Source organism: Notechis scutatus, chromosome Z (genome assembly GCF_049901735.1).
Source record: "Notechis scutatus isolate UNSWTSFEM ecotype Mainland chromosome Z, rNotScu1.2, whole genome shotgun sequence".
NCBI lineage: Eukaryota > Metazoa > Chordata > Lepidosauria > Squamata > Elapidae > Notechis > Notechis scutatus.
Window position 1 is genome coordinate 124,502,410 of NC_142025.1, and position 20,254 is coordinate 124,522,663.

Sequence of the window (20,254 nt, forward strand, 5' to 3'; positions counted from 1 at the left end):
TCACTTGTGTCTACATAAGGATCAGTGTGGTATGCAGGGGTGGGATTCAAAATTTTTAACAACTGATTCTGTGGGCGTGGCTTAGGTGGTGGGTGTGGCTTGGTGGTCATGTGACTGGGTGGACATGGCTTGGTGGTCATGTTATTGGCTGGGCGTGGCCAACTCAACATCACTCACATCGAGGCACACGTCTCCTCGCCTGGCCTCTCATGATTGTCAGGATACTGCAACAGTGGTAAGTGTGAAAAATGGTCATAAGTCACTTTTTTCAATGCCATTGTAACTTTGAATGGTCACTCCACACAAGCAAAGTGCCAGCAAAGGAAGGGGAAAAAACTCCAAAGAAGTTCCTGAGACAGGAAGTCTAGTCCTGCCAAGAATGTAATAAAGGTTAACGGAGAGGCAGTTTCTGTAAGCAACACCAGAATGTTTCCTTCCTGCCTTCCTTACAGGATTAGGCCAGTAATTTCTTCTAACAACTGGTTCTCCGAACTGCTTAGAATGTTAACAACTGGTTCTAGCGAATAGATGCGAACTGGTAGAATCCCACCCCTGGTGGCATGCTACCGGTTCAGGAGGGTTCAGCCCAATTCGGCCGATCAGGTAGTTTAAAAAAAAGCCTCCTACAATCAGCTGAGAGGAGGAAAAAATCCTAGGACTGTGATGGCGAACCTATGGCATACGTGCCAGAAGTGGAATGTAGAACCACTTCTGCCAGCACATGACCGGTCACCCAGAAGAGCCCCACTGTGCATGTGCATGGGTGTCGGCGCCCAACAGCTGATTGTTGGGTATCTGGTGCGCATGTGTGGGGTGTGGGGGTGCGTGGGAGATGTGCAGCGCGCACGGGGGTCTGATGTGCATGCGCAGAGATGCACAGCACAGGGGGGACCGTGCATGCATACGCAGAGATGCATAGTGTGCAGGGGGGTCATCTGCACATGCGCAGAGATACGCAATGCACATGGGGTTGCGTGCACATGCGCAGGCGGTGTGGGGGGCCAGCACGCATTGCCTTCTGGGTGCTGGCATTCGAGCATGCGCACGTGAGTGCCTGCGCAATTTTCGGCACAGGAGCCGAAAAAGGTTAGCCACCACTGTCCTAGGACAATCAGCTGAGAGGAGAAAGAAGAGAAAAGCGCAGGATCAGCCGTCCCACCTGCCCCAGCGCTTTTCTTTCTCCTCTCAGCTAATTGGCCCCACAGGCCTCAGTTAGTGTGGGGAAAGCTGTGCGTGTGCGCATGCAATCACCGAACCGATAGAAGAACAGATAGGATCCCACTGCTGGTAAGGATTCTAAACTGATAATGTGTTTGACTCCACCCCTCTCAGGCTCAGCCTGCTCATTTCCTACACTATCCATATTTTCTTGTATATAAAGAAACAATATGCTTGTTAAACAATGTGACACATAAACATTTTTCTTTTTATATCTATTGTGAACAGGAAAGCACGGGGTTTCGTTGCATATGCTGAACTTTGTGCTGTGACCAGAACTTAGGAAAGATGTGCTGGGAGAATTTGGTGGGGCGACTGTGTTCTCTCAATCCTTGAGCCATTTTTGAACTTAGTCTTTCTTTTGGAGGGGTGGGGGCTTCTTTCCCCCACAGAGTCTTCCTATTCTCTTCGAGAGTTACTGTGGTGACAAACAATCCAAATTCTTAGTTAATTAATTTCTTTCCAAAATACTTTGAGGTAGGAAAGAATAAAAGCAAAACATTGCTTTTGTTAGTATAATATTGTACAATATCCAGTGATAACAGGTATTCCGGAACACTGAAACAAACAAACAAAAATGCACATTAGCTTAACCGGAATAGAATAAATTTGTATACTCACTGATGGGAAAGGGTGGGGGGAGGAATAGAACCCTGATTTACCAGTACTTAACCATGTTTTCTTCAATTATCCTATAACTGGATAGACCACCTTGACTGACAGACTATTTTATATTTTTTTATTAGAATTTTTGAATGTAGTAACAATATACAGAACAAAAACATAGAAAAAGGAAGAAAGGGGGAGAGAAAGAAGAGAGAGAAAGACCCATAATCTATCAAAGGAGGCCTGTCTTGTGGCAAAGCTGGATGGAGGATGAGAGTCAACCATTGATTTCATCCAACAAAGCTCTTTCCTTGTCCCAGTTACCCCTTACCTGGCCTTCCGGAGAGCCTTCCCCAGTTCCCAGATCCGTGGCTCCAAGGCTACTCTCAAGCGCCCTACGACAGTCACTGGAAGGTTGCCCACAAATTCACATTCTGTGGCAGGGATCCCCAGGGCTCTAGTTAAAGAGGGAAATAACATAAGGACAAGAAGAGTCTTAGGGGGAAACAGATTCATCAAGCAAGAAGGGAAATGTCTTGTGCACCAAGAACCAGGTTTACAGTAGTTCTTCCATTACACCTCAGTATATTTTCCAGAGAATAAATTTTGGCTTCTAGTCTCTTGTTGAGACCACCAGGGACCCCAAGCTAGCATCCTGTAGATCAGATTTCAAAGCCTAGCAAGATGGGGAAACCTCTGCATTGATAGATTTTGCCATAAATATTAATGAACTGGCCAACTCTTCTAGTCTGGTCAACTATCAAGAGCCTTAGATTTTCTCTACTATAAATTCAGTTTTTCCAGGTGTCTTCTCAAGTCTTCAGAGCTCAGTTTTAGCAGCACACAGAACCTGGATCCCAAACCAGTCACAACATCTTCTGATCATTTCTTATAATGTTGAGCCTATCCTTCCGTTGCACCCTAAACTCCCTGTTTACAAAAAGCATCTCCAAACTCACTTGGCCATCACTTTCTGGACATTGTTAGCATATAGTGTGGGGTTCACAGCCTCTTCAGGGCTGGGTTGATAAACTGGGAGAAACTGGAAAGGAAGAAAAAATCAGAATTAAAGAAAAAATTTAATTCCTGGAGAACTGAGCTATAATATGCAAAATCTGGGATTGTCAAGAAAATGGCATCAACTTTAAGAGAGATTGTAGGCCAATCTGAAGACTAGAATCTGAGTGCCCAAGTCTACATGAAATTGTAATTTTTAATATGGCAGAAGAGAGAAATTTCCCATCCACTGTTTTTGGGAGTGGGGCCCCAACACAGCATTCAAAGCCAAAGTGTGAATCTAGCTCCAGAGAAAAAAAATGTGAGGCTTACAAATAAAATTGTACTTTGAACAAAGTACAGTTAGTACTGTGAAACAGAAAAGGCACCAAAGAATGACTCCAAGAGTCATTCTTTGAATGATCACAAACTCCCCTCTTTTCTTGTTACCTCTACTTCTACAGTCGTGCAAAGCTGAGATGCAGTCAACCAGATGACTTTTAACCTGGAAGAAGAAATGGAAATTGACTCAGACTTGGTCTCGCTGACATGGGGAATACACATAACCACCCACTATTATAAAACCATTATTAGGAACTTACACTCCAGGTCCTCTCCATGCCCACGTGGTTGAATCCTGTAAAAAAGAAAAGAAAAAGGAGGTATTTAGTTTGATCTAACAAAGTGGCATGGTCCATAAGAGAGATCCATATAATCCATAAGAAAGTTCCACACCCACTTGCACTACTGAAGGAAGGTAACCCTGAAGACACAGAAAAACCTCCAGGGGCTCTTGAGCTGCTTTCTCCACTGCCATTTTTATAAGCACTAATAAACTTACACTAAGTTAAATACCAATCTAGCTTAACATCTATGGAGATTCTCAGTCATCCAGGTCATGGTTGTCCCAAAGGTGCTTTTTCAAGAGGCAACTGGACTTACTGGTCTTCAAAGGAAAACCAGAAAGTCCAACTGCCTCTTGAAAAAGCACCTTTGGGACAATCTAGCATAACAATTACTTAGACAAGCCAGCTTCAAAAATGCAGATAAAAAACACTCAGCCAGTTTTCTCTGGCATCAAGTATAGAGAGTCCTCAACTTAAAACCATTTATTTAGCGACTGTTCAAAGTTACAATGACACTGACAAAGTAATTTACAACTGATATTTGTACAAATGACCATTGCAGAGTCCCCATCAAAATTTCTTACTACCGGTTCTGTGGGTGTGGCTTGGTGGACGTGGCAGGGGAAGGATACTGCAAAATCTCTATTCCCTCCCTACCCATTAACCCGCTTTCCAGCTCTGTTCTTCTGTGCAGAGCAACAAAAGACCCAGCCAATCAGCTGGGACTCGAGAGGCAGAGAATAGATGGGGGCAGGGCCAGTCAGAGGTGATATTTGCCAGTTCTCCGAACTACTCAAAATTTCCACTACCTGTTCTCTAGAACTGGTCAGAACTTACTGAATACCACCTCTGGTCCCCATTATTGCATGATAAACATTTGAGTGCTCAGCAACTGGCAAGTATTTATGATAGTTTCTGCAAGGTCACACGATCATCATATGCAACCTTCCCTGATGGCTTCCAACAGACAAAGCCCATTTGGAAGAGAGAGCTAGATTGCTTAATGATTGTTTGACCTACCCATGTTTCCCTGAAAATAAGATTGTGTCATATATTAATTTTTGCTACAAAAGATGTACCAGGGCTTATTTTTGGGTTAGGTCTTATTTTCAAGGAAATATGATACTAAATGTGTCTGTCTTGACAATCTTAACAGGAGCTTATTTTTGGAGTAGTGCTTATATTATGAGCATCCTGTAACACACTAGAGCTTATTTTCCAGTTGGGTCTTATTTTGGGGGAAACATGGCACTTTACAATTGCAATGTCCCAAAGGTGGGTTTTTTTCAAGAGGCAACTGGATTTTCTTGTTTGTTTGTTTTTAAGGTGTTTCACTTCTCATCCAAGAAGTTTCTTCAGCTCTGACAGGATGGTGGGGAATGGAAGGTTTTATATTTCTTGAAGCCAGCTGGTCATTTGCATTCTTTTAGAGAATCTATCTCCAGTGGCTGCTTAAGCATGAACAGACTGTGATAGCAGCACAGGTAGCTAGATTCCGAGTAACAGCACTGGAGATTTGTCGGAAACACGTGATTAATCCACCATAGCTATTTTACACAACTAATGTAGCAAATCCTTTTGCATTATTTTTTGCATTTTAGTATTTAATGACTATGGGCCTCACAGTTTAAAGATTGATATTATAGTATAGTTAGGCCATGTGTTTAACTAACAGATTGGATGCCAACTTGAGATTTTAATATAGATTTTATCTGTTATTTATTACTTTATTCTAAAACTTTTAACTGGATACTACTTGAGTGTTTTTATTTGTTCCGGTCTCTGGTTTTTGACTGTAATAAACTTGCTTTGTATTGCTTAGAGAGTTGTTGAGGCCACTTGGAGGTTTATCTGTGTCCACCGGGTCACCTGAGTAGTACAATTGAGTGTGCAGCCTTCTTGGAACTGCTAAATGGACTATGTTGTGGAGCTGTGCTTTCTGCAGGATATTTCTGCCCTGTGTCCCTTCACTGTTGAACATGGGGGAAGGCTGTTTGGGACAATCATGACCTGGATGGCTGAGAATCTCTCTAGACAACAACTGTAGTGGTTCACTTAAACAACTATGGTAAAAAAAAAAGGTGGTAAAATTGGGCACAACTCATTTTAACAACCATGTTAATTAGCAATAGAAATTCTGAACCCAATTGTGGCTGTAAATTGAGGATTATCTATAATGATTACAATATTAAGACTCTCTCTTAAAGTTCGTGAAAACTCACCACAGAGTTGGGGTAGCGAATGAGAACCGGCTGAATGGGAACACCAGATATGAAGGCACCTGAGAACATAAAGCAAACACGCTCAAGATTTAATCTGTCCTGCTGGCTAAAAGAATGGCGCAATGGCTCAGTGGTTAAGAGTCTGGGTTTATCGGCTGGAAAGCTGGCAACTTGGGTTCAAGACCTGAGTGCCATGTGACGGGATGAGCTCCTCTCCTCATTCCAGCTCCTGACAACCTAGCAGTTTGAAAGCAGGCAAATACAAGTAGATAAACAGGTACCACTTCGGCGGGAAGGTAATAGCACTCCATGACATCATGCTAGCCACATGACCATGGAAATGTCTCCCGACAGTGCTGGCCCAATGGCCTTGAAACGGAGATGAGAACTGCCCCTTATAGTTGGCAATGACAAGCAGAGTAAAAATCCGCAGGGATTTCTTTACCTTTTTTTTTAACCTGAGTGCTGAAGGTGAATCTAAGGTATATTTTAAGGTTGAAGGGTTAGGATACTCACAAGCCTTTTACCCAAATCAATGCAAAAAGAAAGTCTGTTTTTCCCCTCCAGTTTTCAAAAGAGATTAGACTTAAGATAATTGGACACCCTGTCTGCTTTTCAAAGTAGGCTACAAAAGGGCTTAATTGTTGCATCAACCATAAAGAGTTGTCTTTTTGGATCAGTTAGTTTAAGGCGGGGCAATCTTCAATGCTAGTTAATGGATTTGTACAACCAATCCATTGTTTTACACCCATTGAACAGACTTGCTAATGATGTCTTACCTGGTTTAAACTTCAGTAAGGCTTTTTTGTTGGAGCAGGTGCCCTCGGGATAGAAAAGCACCTGGAGAAAGAGGTCACACAAATCAAGAGAGGAACCTTTAACCCTCTCAAATCAAAGAGGAACTACATTAACTTAATGGATCGGGTCCTCCAATAAGTTTTACCTGTGGCCATTTCCCCTGGGATGTTGCTCGTTTCTTCACTTCTTCCACCACTTTCTTGCGAGAAGCTGGATCATGGCGGGAAACCAGGATGGCCTGATTGAATCTCAGCAGGGCTGGAGGGGGTGAGCACAGGGGGGAGAGAGGGACAAGTGATTGCAAAGTGCACAATATATAATATATTATATTATAATAATACATAAGCGCACAATCGTGCCTACCGTCCCTGTCCTATTGTCCCCAATTATTCGTACCTATTTCCTGTATTTATACTTATGTTTATTCTTATCTCTATTATCTTGTAAGCAATCGACAAATAAAATAAAATAAAATAAAATAATAAAATAAAATAAAATAATAAAATAAATAAAATAAATAAAATAAATAAAATAAAATAAAATAATAAAATAAAATAAAATAAAATAAAATAAAATAAAATAAAATAAAATAAAATAAAATAAAATAAAATAAAATAAAATAATAAAATAAAATAAAATAAAATAAAATAAAATAAAATAATAAAGCTTTTCTGAGTCACTGCCAGAAAGTTGGCCTGAGAAATATTTTCCCAAAGGAAGCAATACAGGTAGTCCTCAACTCACAATAGTTCATTTATTGACCGTTCAAAGTTACAATGGCACTGAAAAAAACGACGTATAGCTGTTTTTCACACTTATAACCATTGCAGCATCCCCATGGTCATGTGATCAAAATTTGTGATTTCAATTTGTTTGTTTAGAACGTTAATGGTGATATATGTTGGGACTATATGTTGACATAGCCTATAGCAGTGGTGGCTAATCTTTTTGGGCTCCTGTGCCAAAAATTGTGCTAGCACCCAAGAAGGCAATGCACGCGTCCCCCCACGCATGCGCAAGCAATCCCTCCCCCCCCCCGCTCCCTTACCTGCATTGCGCCTCCTAGCTGATTTTCAGTTGGTTTGAGGCCTTTCTTGGCCTCCCAGAGGCTTGAGGACAGCTTCTTCAGCCTTTGCAGGCCAAAAAAATAGGCCCATTTCATCACTTCCGGTATTACAGGAAGTGATGAAATGGGCCTATTTTTTTGGCCTGCAAAGGCTGCAGAAGCTGTCCTCAAGCCTCTGGGAGGCTGAAAAGGCCTCAAACAAGCTGAAAATCAGCTGTGAGGTACACACATGCGCAGTGAGGTAAGTCTGCCTTCAGCTCGCGTGCCGGCACAAATGGCTTTATGTGCCACCTATGGCACGTGTGCCATAGGTTCGCCATCATGGGTCTATAGGCTAATCAGTAAATAAATATATAGGTTCCTTTTGTTGTGACTGCTGTATGTAATTTGCTTCATGAAATCCAAAGGTGTCAAGGGAACGAATGCTTTATAAGTTCATAAACTCCTGAGGATCAGTCCAAAGGCTTCATCCCATTTTAACGAATGACAGTGTTAAAATCAGCACAAGGTAGCAACGGATATGGAGCAAGCAAATCAGTGTGATCGAAATCCAAGCCACAAGAGCATTTGCTACCATTTCATAGTGGCAAAGATATAAAGATATGCCAACCCTTTACTGCCATCTGACAATCAGTGGGATGTTTGCACCCCCAATATGACCCCAAAATCTAAGTCCCCAAATGTTATTCTTTTAGACATTTGAGGGTGAAATCAAGCTTCACTCCAAGAACAGGGAAGTTATGTGTCCAAATCACACTTGCCCAGTAAAGAATTCTATTCTGTTCTGTTCTGTTCTGTTCTGTTCTATTCTATTCTATTCTATTCTATTCTATTCTATTCTATTCTATTCTATTCTATTCTATTCTATTCTATTCTATTCTATTCTATTCTATTCTATTCTATTCTATTCTATTCTATTCTATTCTATTCTATTCTATTCTATTCCTATCTATTCTAATTCCTATTCTTATTCCTATTCCATTCCAATTCCTATTCTATTCCTATTCCTACTCTATTCCTATTCTATCTATTCTCATTCCTATTCCTATTCTATTCTATTCCTATCCTATCCTATTTCTATTCTATCCCTATTCCTATTCTATCCCTATCCTATTCCTATCCTATTCCTATTCCTATTCTATTCCTATTCTATTCTATTCCTATGGATAATGTTATTGTGTTAAAATGCCCACTGCACTAACCACTGCAGATATTTTCACCATCATGAGGACTAGAATAGCAATAACACTTAAGACGTATACACCGCTTCACAGTGCCTTAAAGCCTTCTCTAAGCAGTTTACAGAGTCAACCTATTGCTCCCAACAATCTGGGTCCTCATTTTACCCACCTCGGAAGGATGGAAGGCTGAGTCAACCTTGAGCCTGGTGGGATTTGAACTGCCAAATTGCAAAAACGTAGGCAGCTGGCAGGCAGCAGAAGTAGCCTGCAGTACTGTACTCTAAAGCCCAAATGGTGTACCAGATGTAGAGATGCAATGCATATAAAACTTCCAAATGAAAGTTCTACTGCCTACATGAGTCTCCTTGACCTACTCACCCCCTATCCCCAGCTATCTTAAGTAGCCTTACCTCCAATGACCGGCACATGGAGATTCTCTGTGCGTGACACCACCTTGGGAAGATCGCAGGGCAGCAAAATAATGGGGTCAAAGAAGGTGGAGTGAGGAGCAGCCACCAGGATGGGTGCCTCGAGCCGGGATGCCCTCTGACCTCGCACCCGGATCCTCATGAACCCAAGCAAGAAAAACATCAGGCGACTCAGCCAATAGACCGAACCATGAGAAACTGTGCTGAAAATGGATGAGGAAGAAGAAGGGCAAAAAAAGCAGGAGGCGTTAAGAGGACTGCAAGCAAAGAGTCCAAAGGAGAGCTGAGAGGGGGCCCTTCCCATTACTTACTTTCTCCATCCTGAGCAGGGTTCTTGCAAGGTTTCTTCAGGCAATCCCACCACTTGGAGCAAGGCGAAGGGCCAGATAAGGAAGAGGACCACAAAAGCCAACGCAACTCGAATGGGGGCCAGAATAACCCCCAGCACATAGAACTGCAAGGAAAAGAAATTCATTGGAAGGTGTTGTTCTAAAGATATACCCCAATCCAGACCCTCATTTTCTTTCCTTTTTTGTTCATTACATTTTCTAATTTGATTAAAAGTTAAGGTTCCTCTCGCACATACATGCTAGTCGTTTCCGGCTCTAGGGGGCGGTGCTCATCTCCATTACAAAGCCAAAGTGCCAGCGCTGTCTGAAGACGTCTTCGTGGTCATGTGGCTGGCATGACTAAATGCTGAAGACGCATGGAACTCTGTTACCTTCCCACCAAAGGGGTCCCTATTTTTCTACTTGCATTGTACATGCTGTCGAACTACTAGGTTGGCAGAAGCTGAGACAAGTAACAGGAGCTCACTTCGTTATGCAGCGCTAGGAATTCAAACCACAAAACTGCCAACCTTTCTGATCGACAAGCTCAGCGTCTTAGCCACTGAGCCACCGCATCCCCTAATTTGGGGAGACTCTAAATCAGGGATCCCCAACCTATGGGCCCCAGCCCACTATTGGGCTGTGGTCTGTTGGCCACCGGGCCATGTGAATGGCTGGCCAGTGCATGTACTCATTCCCCTTCTTGCACTAGTGTCACAGTGAGCGTTGCACTCATGGACCCATTTGTGTTTTGCCCTCACTTGCAGCACTATTCACATGTGCACATGTGCACGTAAAGTCTTCTGCCCAGTCTCCCCTCCCCCGGACCCGCAAGATTGGGATACTCTGCTCTAAATTATGATTATAAACCTGGGTGATTTTCAAAAGATAAAAGAATACAGATTAACAAAGCTGGAAGGGACCTTGGAGGTCTTCTAGTCCAACCCCCTGCTCAGGCAGGAAACCCTATATCACGGATGTCCAACTCGATCACATCACATGACGTATCATGTGTAGCACTTTGTTTTTGGCCTTTGTGGAGCCGGGGTGGGCATGGCCTGCACATAAGGTACACCCAGCCCATAGGCCACCAGTTTGACAGGCCTGCCCTACACCACTTCAGACAAATTGTTGTCCAATCTCTTCTTAAAAACTTCCAGTGTTGGAGCATTCACAGCTTCTGGAGGGAAGCCGTTCCACTGATTAATTGTTCTGTCAGGAAATTCCTCCTTAGTTCTCGGTTGCTTCTCTCCTTGATTAGTTTCCATCCATTTCTTCTTGTCCTGCCTTCAGGTGCTTTGGAGAATAAGTTGACTTCTTCTTTGTGGCAGCCCCTGAGCTATAGGAACACTGCTAATCATGTCACCCCTTAGTCCTTATTTTCATTAAACTAGGGCTGTAAAGCACTATAAAGTGGCATATAAATCTAAGTGCTATTGCTATATATCCTTGTGTCTTGGGAGAGGGGTCCCTGCTCAAAAATATTTCTATCTATAAGGGTGCACAATTAGAAAAGCAGAACCACAAATTCAGAAAAGGCAGTAATTGAGTGTTACAATAATTAAGCGAGGACTTCCTGGCCTCATGCCCCACTGCACGTTTTGCAAATTATTTTAGGAAGAATAGTACACAAGCCAAATAAATAACCAACAATTATACAGATGAAGGAAAAAAATAATAAAAAATATGTTTGGAGTCATGCATAAATCAGTTTGCTCTGCTGAGCTTAGATTCCCACTGCAAGTACTGTAGAGTAGTTTGGGTTAAAATGTGGTTAAAATGTGGACCTAGAAACCAGGAGACTGTGAGTTCTAGTCCCACCTCAGGCATGAATATTGGTTGGGTGACTTTGGGTCAATTACTAGGTGACAGTGAGTTCTAGTACCACTTTAGGCATGAAAGCTGGCTGAATGACTTTGGGTTAATCACTAGGAGACAGTGAATTCTAGTCCTATGAAGGGCAGTGGCACAGTGATTACAACACAGTAGTACAACAGGCTACTTCTGCTGACTGCCGGCTTCCTCCAATTTGGTAGTTCGAATCTCACCAGGCTCAAGGTTGACTCAGTCTCCCATCCTTCTGAGGTGGATAAAATGAGGACCCAGATTGTTGGGGGCAATAGGTTGACTCTGTAAACCGCTTAGAGAGGGCTATAAAACAATGTGAAGGGATATTTAAGTCTAAGTGCTATTGCTATTGCTACCTTGGCATGAAGATTGGCTGGAAGACTTTGGGCCAATCACCAGGTGAATGAAAGTTTCTAGGCATGAAAGTTCTCTCTCAGCCCGATGCCTCACAGAGTGGTTCTTGTTGTTGTGAGGAAAATAAGAGGAGGAAGGAATATTACTATGTTAGCCACCGTGAGTTATGTATAAAGTAACAAAGGTGAGCTAAAACTCTAATAAAATCTTATTATGTCTACTTAGCCTTAAGCTCATTTCTTTAAGGGAACATCAGTTTGTATGGATTATTTGCATAAAATGGGAAGATAGATTAACTCAGTTTCCCTGTGTTCCCTATGCTGCCTGTTCTTCCTTACTTCCACTTGCGAAGGCAATAATAACACGTTTGTCTGCATTGCTCTTGACAAAGATCGTTACTTTGGCAACTTTGGAAATGTCACTTTCTTCTGAAGGCTAAGATATTCTCTTAGCCAAGACCTTGTGGTTGGAAGAACTGATACTGATACCCCAGGGAGCCAACAACATCTTCATTTTTCCCCATGGTGATCACAACAGGCACCTGCCAGGGGGCAAATCCTGTCCTGTGCAGCCTGACATCATCATACCAATGACACAAATTGTGTAATTATGCAATTTGCTTAAGTCACATTGTGACTTGTGATAGACACCTGGGGCGACAATCCCCTCTATGAACAGGAGAACTGCTCGAAAATGGGAATCACCAAGCTGAGGGAAGATGGCACAAACTGGGAGGGACTGGAATTCTCTTAATTTTTGTGGCTCCAACTGGAGAATTCCCTCCTCTACACAACTTGGCTGTGAAAACCAGCTTAGGCTGCTATTGTTGTATTAATGCTACCAAATGTTTTTTTTAAAAACCTGAGGTTTAGCTTTTGACATTGATCCTTGTTGGTTAAAATGTTGGACTGGCACTGGAAAAATCCAATATCTAGTTTAATTTCTCTGTGGCCAGCCAAAGGATTGTTATTGAGGGATGATGACAGGAGAAGGGAGTGGTATGAATGATCTCTTGAGTTGCTGTATGAAACCCAGGATATCTACAAACATATAAACTCCATTCAAGAAACTAATAAAGGAGAGAAGCAACGGAGAACTTAGGAGAAATTTCCTGACAGAACAATTAATCAGTGGAACAACTTGCCTCCAGAAGTTGTGAATGCTCCAACACTGGAAGTTTTTAAGAAGAGATTGGGCAACTATCTGTCTGAAGTGGTGAAGGGTTTCCTGCCAAAGCAGAGGATTGGACTAGAAGACCTCCAAGGTCCCTTCCAATTCTGTTATTCTATTCTATTCTAAAATGATACAGGTAGTCGTCAACTTACAACCACAACTGAGCTCAAAAATTTCTGTTGCTAAGTGAGACATTTGTTAAGTGACTTTTGCCCCATTTTACGACCTTTCTTGCCTCAGTTGTTAAGTGAATCACTGCAGTAGATAAGAGTGTAACCCAGTTGTGAAGTGAATCTAGTTTCCCCATTGACTTTGCTTATCAGAAAATCGCAAAAGGGGATCACATGACATAGTAACAGTCATAAATATTCACCTCACAAATGTCTTGCTTAACAACAGAAATTTTGTGCTCAATTGTGGTCGTAAGTTGAGGGCTCACTGCTTAAGTCCGCATGACAATTGTCAGGCTAATTTGGGGTTGTAGCAAGAGCAAATCCTGATGTTGTTTTTTTACTTCCCTATAAGGAGAAATGCCAGCCAACGACTGAGAAGTCAGCAATTTTGTCCCTTGTTTTATTGCACTGCTCCGGAATTCCTGTCTGGCCGAGAGTTCATTCCCAGTTGTAACTCCTCTTCTGGGGCTCCTTAGCACAAATACTATGTCGCAGAGGGCCTTCAGCATTGAGGCCAGTAATGGTTCCTTTGGGAAACAGCCAGACTGAATAAATCGGCTGTGTGCTTTTTGCGAGAGAACTTCAAATAACTTTATTGTCACTTTGACATGTACACTAATTGGCCTACATTAAAATGAAATTTCTTTTTTTTTTAAACAACCACCCAATTGTTTTTAGTCATTCAAATATGATTTCCAAAAGTCTCAAAATCACCAAACAATCCAAATACACGCAAGCTGTTTCTTTTAACACTTTCTTCTTTTTTCACTTTCTCTTCTTGGGGTTACTATTTAGTTGCAAAGTTCCAGTTAAAATGTATCCTTTAGAAGTCTTGTTAAGATTTAACTTTAAATTCTCTTGAATTCCAAGCAGTCTCCTCCTTCCAAGTCCTGCCCTTATTCTTTTCCTCTCCCTTCCCACTTATAGCAAAAAAAGAATTTTTTAGTGTTCAGAAATCTTTATTGTCCCTTTGGCATTTAATTATATTTCCAGCTTAATTACCTGTTGGTGCCAAAGTGGATTTTTCCGATTTCTTTATTCAGATCTTCTCGTTATCAGTGTCAGGAAGGAGAGTGAAGAAAAAAAACTTTCCCTTTTCACTTTAGTTCGCTGCTTCGACTCTTCTTTGGGAGCGATGTATCTTTTGCAAAATTTAAATTCCAGGGTACCTTGGTTGTTACTTTTTGTCCCGGTCAGCCAAAACCTTTCACTTCATAACTTGCTCCTGCACTTTCTTTTCCGGCTGAGTGCTTCTTTGAGGCGGCCATTTCTGACCGCCGCTCTTACCGCCGGGAAAGGGAGTTTAGCCAGCTGAGGAGGAGAGGTGCAGCTCCCTCGACCCTGCTGGATCTCCTCCATCTTCACCACCTCTACGGGGTGGCTTAGCCCCGAAGACAGCTGGCTCGGGGTGCTCCAGCGGCGAGCCCAGGCAGAAACCGCGCACGATCACGGATTCCTGCCTGTTGCCGAAGCCCTACAAACCGGGCTTTTTTTTAAAAAAAAACCCTCTACAATGGCATCACCTCTGGATGAACTGAATGAACTGAAAATTGAATTTAAAAAATATAAAAAAGAGGAACAAGAAGGGAAGGGCTCCTTTGGCTTTATTTTTCAATTCTTAGAAATGGCGATTGGTGTTTACAAGAAACAACAAGAAAAGACTGCGCAACAAGAAGATTGGGACAAAGAAGAAGCCATTTTTAATGAACAAGTAATTCTATCTGGGGAAGAAAAGGGAAAGGGGGGAAAGAGAATGGAGAATCTAAGACCTAAAAAAACAGCCAAAAAAGGGAAAAATAATGTGAAAAGGAGATATAATGTTGGAAAGCAACAGAAAAGGGGAATACAGAAGAGGGAAATGGAGGTGGAGAGACAAGGGGGTAAAAAGGGGAGAGAGAAGAAAGGGAAGAAGGAAGGGAAGAGAAGTTACAAAGGTTTGGAGCAAGATGTAAAGAAACAGGATTTATTCAGAGATAATGGGTGAAAATTTAACTGAAAAAGGGATTCTGTAAAGGTACATAAGATTGTATTGTTATATTTGTAATAGAAATAATGTTAGAAAATTGGAAACAACATATGATTAAAAAGTGGAATAAAATAGTGTAATTTAGTGAAACTTTTGTGAACAAAATAAATGAAATGAAATAAATGAGAGAATTGAACTAGGAAGGAATGGGAACATTTTAACTACTCAACATTTTATAAAATATAAGTGAAGTGGGAGGGAAGTAATTATGGAAAGTTTATAAGTGTTTCCATAGAAGTATGATACTTATTTGAAAAATAATGTGTAAAATGTTCAAGATGTGAATGAATATTAATATTGATGATAGAATGGAATTGGTATGGATTGAATGAGTATGGATTTTAATTATGTTATATATTTATAATTTTTTCTTTTTAAATTCCATTGTGTAGTTTTAGAATGTACCAAGCAGAATCCGAACGGAAGTTATGTATTATATTAAGTGTTATAATTTTAGGGGAAAGATATAAAGGCGTCATACTCCAATCAGTGATCACAGGAGAAATTTTGCTTAATGAGAAAAGATAATAGACAGCTGAAACAGGACAGACAAAGAATATAAGTATGATGATTTGCATTGAGATGAAATAAATAAAATAAAATTAAGAAAGTTGAAAGAGGGGAGAAGTTATATAGAAAATGTAGAATGGTAATAAGATATGGAATGGAATATAAAAATGAGCATGAATTTGAATTTGTGTCTGCACGAAGAGATGTAACCCGGGATCAGGCTGCTTTCAAAAAAGATGTTTTATGTTTTTATATTCTATGTTTTGTTTGTTTATGTTTGTTTTTAAAAATCAATAACATTTTCAAAAAAAAAAAAAAGAAATTTCATTGCATGCTGCTCTCAAGGGGTCACCACCTCCAATATATAGTACATAAACATAACAAAATAAATAAATACAAAATTATGCATATACCCACATATATTCTACTAGCTCTATACCCGTGCTTCGCTATGAAACTATGTGATCGAGCTTAGTTTTTGGAGAGGAAAATAAGGGGAAAAAATTGTGCCTCTGCCTACCAGCATCCGTTCATCTGGCTAGCATCCTGTCAGTGTGTGAGAGAGTTGAGGGCTGTTTGGAAACTGAAACAAGAAAACTGAAACAATATTTGCTGTATGAGCAAGAAGACAGCATGGAGCCTGGGTGTGTCTTAGTTCAACTGTTCTGTACTAAAGCTGGTTGCTGCTGTGAAACTAAAACTGAAATGGAAACTGCTCTCCTCTGCTTGTGTTTTGCATTTGGAACAGATTTCTTTTCAGGTGGGGAGTGGGAATAGAACTCCTTAGCATCAGAGTGTATTAATAATAATATACAAAATACTAATGCTCTGATGGTTATTTCAAAAAATCCTTTCTTAGTGAGCATCTAGAAGCCAAGAGGAACATATGTGCCAAATTTCAAGTTTGTAGGTGTTTCAGTTCTGGAGATTTTGTGATGGTGCATGAATGGTATTTCGCTTTTATATATATAGATGGCACAGAGAAACAACAGAGTCTAGTTCGGATGTATGCGTGGGGAGAAAAACAAAATCTTGAGAGTTTACCAGACGGATGGCATAGGGAACAAAGCAGTTACAGAATCTGGTGGTCCCTTTTTGTTTGGATATCACTTCCGGATTTTGTGCTTGTGAAGAAAATAAAATAAAATGAAACTTTGACTTCGTTTTTGATGATCAGAAAGATTTGCTGTTATAGGAATTGTTAGCTATATATTAATGTGTAAAAGCAAAAAGTTGAGGTTGGAGTGTTTTTATCTTGTACTGTGCTAAGAACAGTCGGAAGTCAATGCCCTTTTTCTTTCTTTTTCTCTTCCCCCTTGTGTCTCCCACACCCTTTCCTCCGCTCCCCTTCCTTCCCTTAATTTCCCATTTTTTCTTCTCTTCTTTGTATTTTATATAATAAAATAAGATCTTAATAAGAAAATAATCGGGTAGTCCTACCAGAAATATTTCAAAACCTCCTCCCAGAGGGGGAGCAACAGACCCTAAAGTGGGTTGTATGGGGGTCTCTAACAATGCTTTGAACTCTAAGCATATAGCGCTTATAAGCAGTATTCTGAATGACGGGAAGCGAGCTTCCTACAATTTTCTCAGCTGCCCTTACCACTCTCTGTAGGGACTTTCTATCTGAGGCACTGCTGCCACCAAACCAAACAGTTGGTTAAAATGCTCTCAATCGTGCCTTTGTAAAAAGTGGCCAGGACAGGAGAAAGATGTGCTCTCCTCATCTGATGCAGGATATGCAGATGCTGATTTGCACACTTCACTAAGGACTGCTTTGATTAAAGAAAAGAACACAATTAATTTTGTTTCTACTTGGAAACCACTTTTGGACTTTATGCTTGAGGTGGAAAAAGTACACAACTTTGATTTTGGGTTTTGCTGATTAGATAGGTTTGTTGTTATAGAAATGGCTAGTATATATTATTACACAAAAATAAAAAGTTGAGGTTTCATGCTGTTAACTTATTCTACTTCACCAAAATGTGTTGGAAGTCAATGTCTTTTTTTTCTCCTCTATCCTACACTTTTCTCTCCCTTTCCTCCCTTATTTTACCCTTGTTTACATTTTTATTTGTATTTCTGTATTTTATACTTTGATTTAAAAAAATTAAAATAATAGTACAAAATAGAGCACAAATAAGGAGGAGTGTTTGCAAAACTGTGACTAGGGGAGCTGGATTTCTAACACTTTTCCTCTATTCCCCCAAACTGATAACTTTAGTTCAAACAAAACAACAACCATTTTCATTTATTGTATTTATTCGTTTTTCACATCTCCCTCAAAGAAAGATTCTGCTGTATTTGAAGTGGGTTTTCCACAAATTATTTGCCGAATCTAAAAATTGTCATATGTGTGTGCCTGTTGGGTCTGGCCTCTGGGTGTTATGTGAATTTTGTTGTATGTATACTGTGTACATACGTACAATGACAATAAAGAATAAAGGGGAAAAGAAGAAAAGAAGACACTAAGAGAAAAGTATCTTGACAGAGATTATAATATGAAGGTACACTAGGATTCCCTCATGCATTCAGGGTTGTCTGTGGGAAGAGCATCAGAAGGGGATTGGAAACTAAAACATATGAAGAATGGATGCAGGAATTGGGTATGTCTCGTTTAATGAAAAGATGGGCTGGGGTGACATGATAAGTAAGCAGTGTTCCAGTATCTCAGGGGTTGCCACAAAGAAGAGAGGGAGTCAAGCTATTCTCCAAAGCACCTGAAGGCAGGATGAAGAAGCAATGGATGGAAACTAATCAAGGAGAGAAGCAACCTAGAAATAAGGAGAAATTTCCTGACAGCTAAAACAATGAATCCATGGAATGACTTGCCTCCAAAAGTTGTGCGTGCTTCAATATTGGAAGTTTTTAAGAAGAGATTGGATAACCATTTGTTTGAAATGGTATAAGATCTCCTGTTTGAACAGCAGGTTGGTCTAGAAAAGGGCCGTCAAACTTGTGGCCCATGGGCCGGATGCATCACACGCTGGCCAGGCCCATGCCCGGTTTAGCAAAGGGGAAAGAAGTCCCAATACATTACGTGATGATGCACGTTTGACACCTCTGGACTAGAAAATATTCACGGTTCCTTCCAACTCTGTTATTCTGTTAAAATTTGTAATATACTGGACCCACATATGCTACCTTGTGGATCTGGCACACAAAGAGACACCATGGATGCTTCTGTTTGTAGCTAATAACCACTGGACAAGTCTCAAACTTCAGACCCAAAAGGACAGGTCATTCCAAGAATACGGGTTAGCTAATGAGACAGCAAGAAGTTACATTTCTTTAATTATCTTAGAAAGAGACAAATCTCTGTGTGTATATATGTATATTATATCACCAGCAATGCTGTCTGCAATCTTAATTAAAAAGATGAAGTTACTTAGTCGGGTAATGAAATGTCTGCAAGCAAACAAAGCTCAGAGCGCATCAAATATTCCTTTTAATTAAAAAGAGAATGCTGACTCACTTATATAGAAAAAGAGTTTAGTTTCATACCTGCTAACTTCTGAAATATTGGATTCTGAAATATCCAAAAAGAGTTTGGGCGTTAAGGCAAATAAACTAAAATGATAATTTAAAGGAATGCACAATGAATAATATTACACTTTTCCAACAGTACTAATCAAAAGCACAACCCCAAAACCGAGGTGAGTTTTTGGGCAGAAAGGATGGTTCATTTGTTTAAAAATATCATTTTAATGTATAAAAATATGGGACACCCACACACGTAGCTTGCGGAATTCTTGGAATAGATTGCTAAGAAACATGGCTTAAGATAAATTGGGTGAACAACAGATCACAGCTCAGCCTTGACTTAGTGCTATGTGTGAACCCATAAAATGTACCCACAAAAGCCAAAAGCCAACTTTGATTCACAATCTATTAGAGGTAGAATGTTTGAACATTCCTATTATTCAATTCCTTATTATTCAATACTTACAATATTCACATTAGTTAATTAATAGGTTAATATATATTTCAAGCAGACACCTAAAGCTATCTAAATTGCTTGCATTCTTAAATATTGCTAAGGACATTGGACTGTGCTTTAAGGAAAAAGTTCAATTTACATCTTTGTCAGTTGCCACATAAACAGACAACTGTAGGATGACCTTGGCTTGACCTGGATCTCAAAAAAGGAATTAGAGATTACTTCCTTCCATTTCCCCTCCTCCATCCATCAGAACTGATGAAGCATCTTGGATGAGAATCGAAATGTCTTCTTCCTCAAGGAAAAAAACCAGTCCAATTGCCTTTATAAAAAAGCACCTTTGAGACAACCATGACCTGGATGACTGAGAATCTCCACAGACATTGGGACAAGCAGTAGTTATCTAACACCTCTCTATCCTGGGAAGCCCTTTTAAAAAGGAGTCAATAATATCTGGAAGACTGCAGCGTGTATACCCGATTCAAAATCATGGGCATTCTGAGGCTGAATCTTTTTGCAAATGTCCAGCTCCAAAAATGGGAGAAGCTTAAGACGATGATGATGATTAAATCTTTAGTGAGATTCACAGCCTTTGGGGCTGGTTGGTAGCTCAACAGGCTGAGTCCTAACCAAGGACCTAGGACCTGTTAAGGTAGCGTTGGAGGATATAAGCTGTTTCAAGTAAGGTGGTTTTTTGTAGAATCAGAGTATTCAAGTCTGATAAATTCAGAATTTCCAAATAGCGAGGTAGCCCTTTAGG

General features: G+C 40.5%; 1 protein-coding gene across 1 annotated transcript in view; it reads right to left on the reverse strand.

Moving 5' to 3' along the window:
* The window catches only part of LPCAT4 (lysophosphatidylcholine acyltransferase 4), a 41,404-nt gene that overhangs the window by 8,903 nt on the left and 12,247 nt on the right, over nt 1–20,254 (reverse strand). The window contains 9 exon segments of the mRNA XM_026688364.2: nt 2,156–2,281; nt 2,784–2,866; nt 3,271–3,325; nt 3,423–3,457; nt 5,669–5,727; nt 6,448–6,508; nt 6,612–6,724; nt 9,124–9,344; nt 9,453–9,595. Coding sequence (XP_026544149.2) covers nt 2,156–2,281; nt 2,784–2,866; nt 3,271–3,325; nt 3,423–3,457; nt 5,669–5,727; nt 6,448–6,508; nt 6,612–6,724; nt 9,124–9,344; nt 9,453–9,595 — 896 coding nt within the window.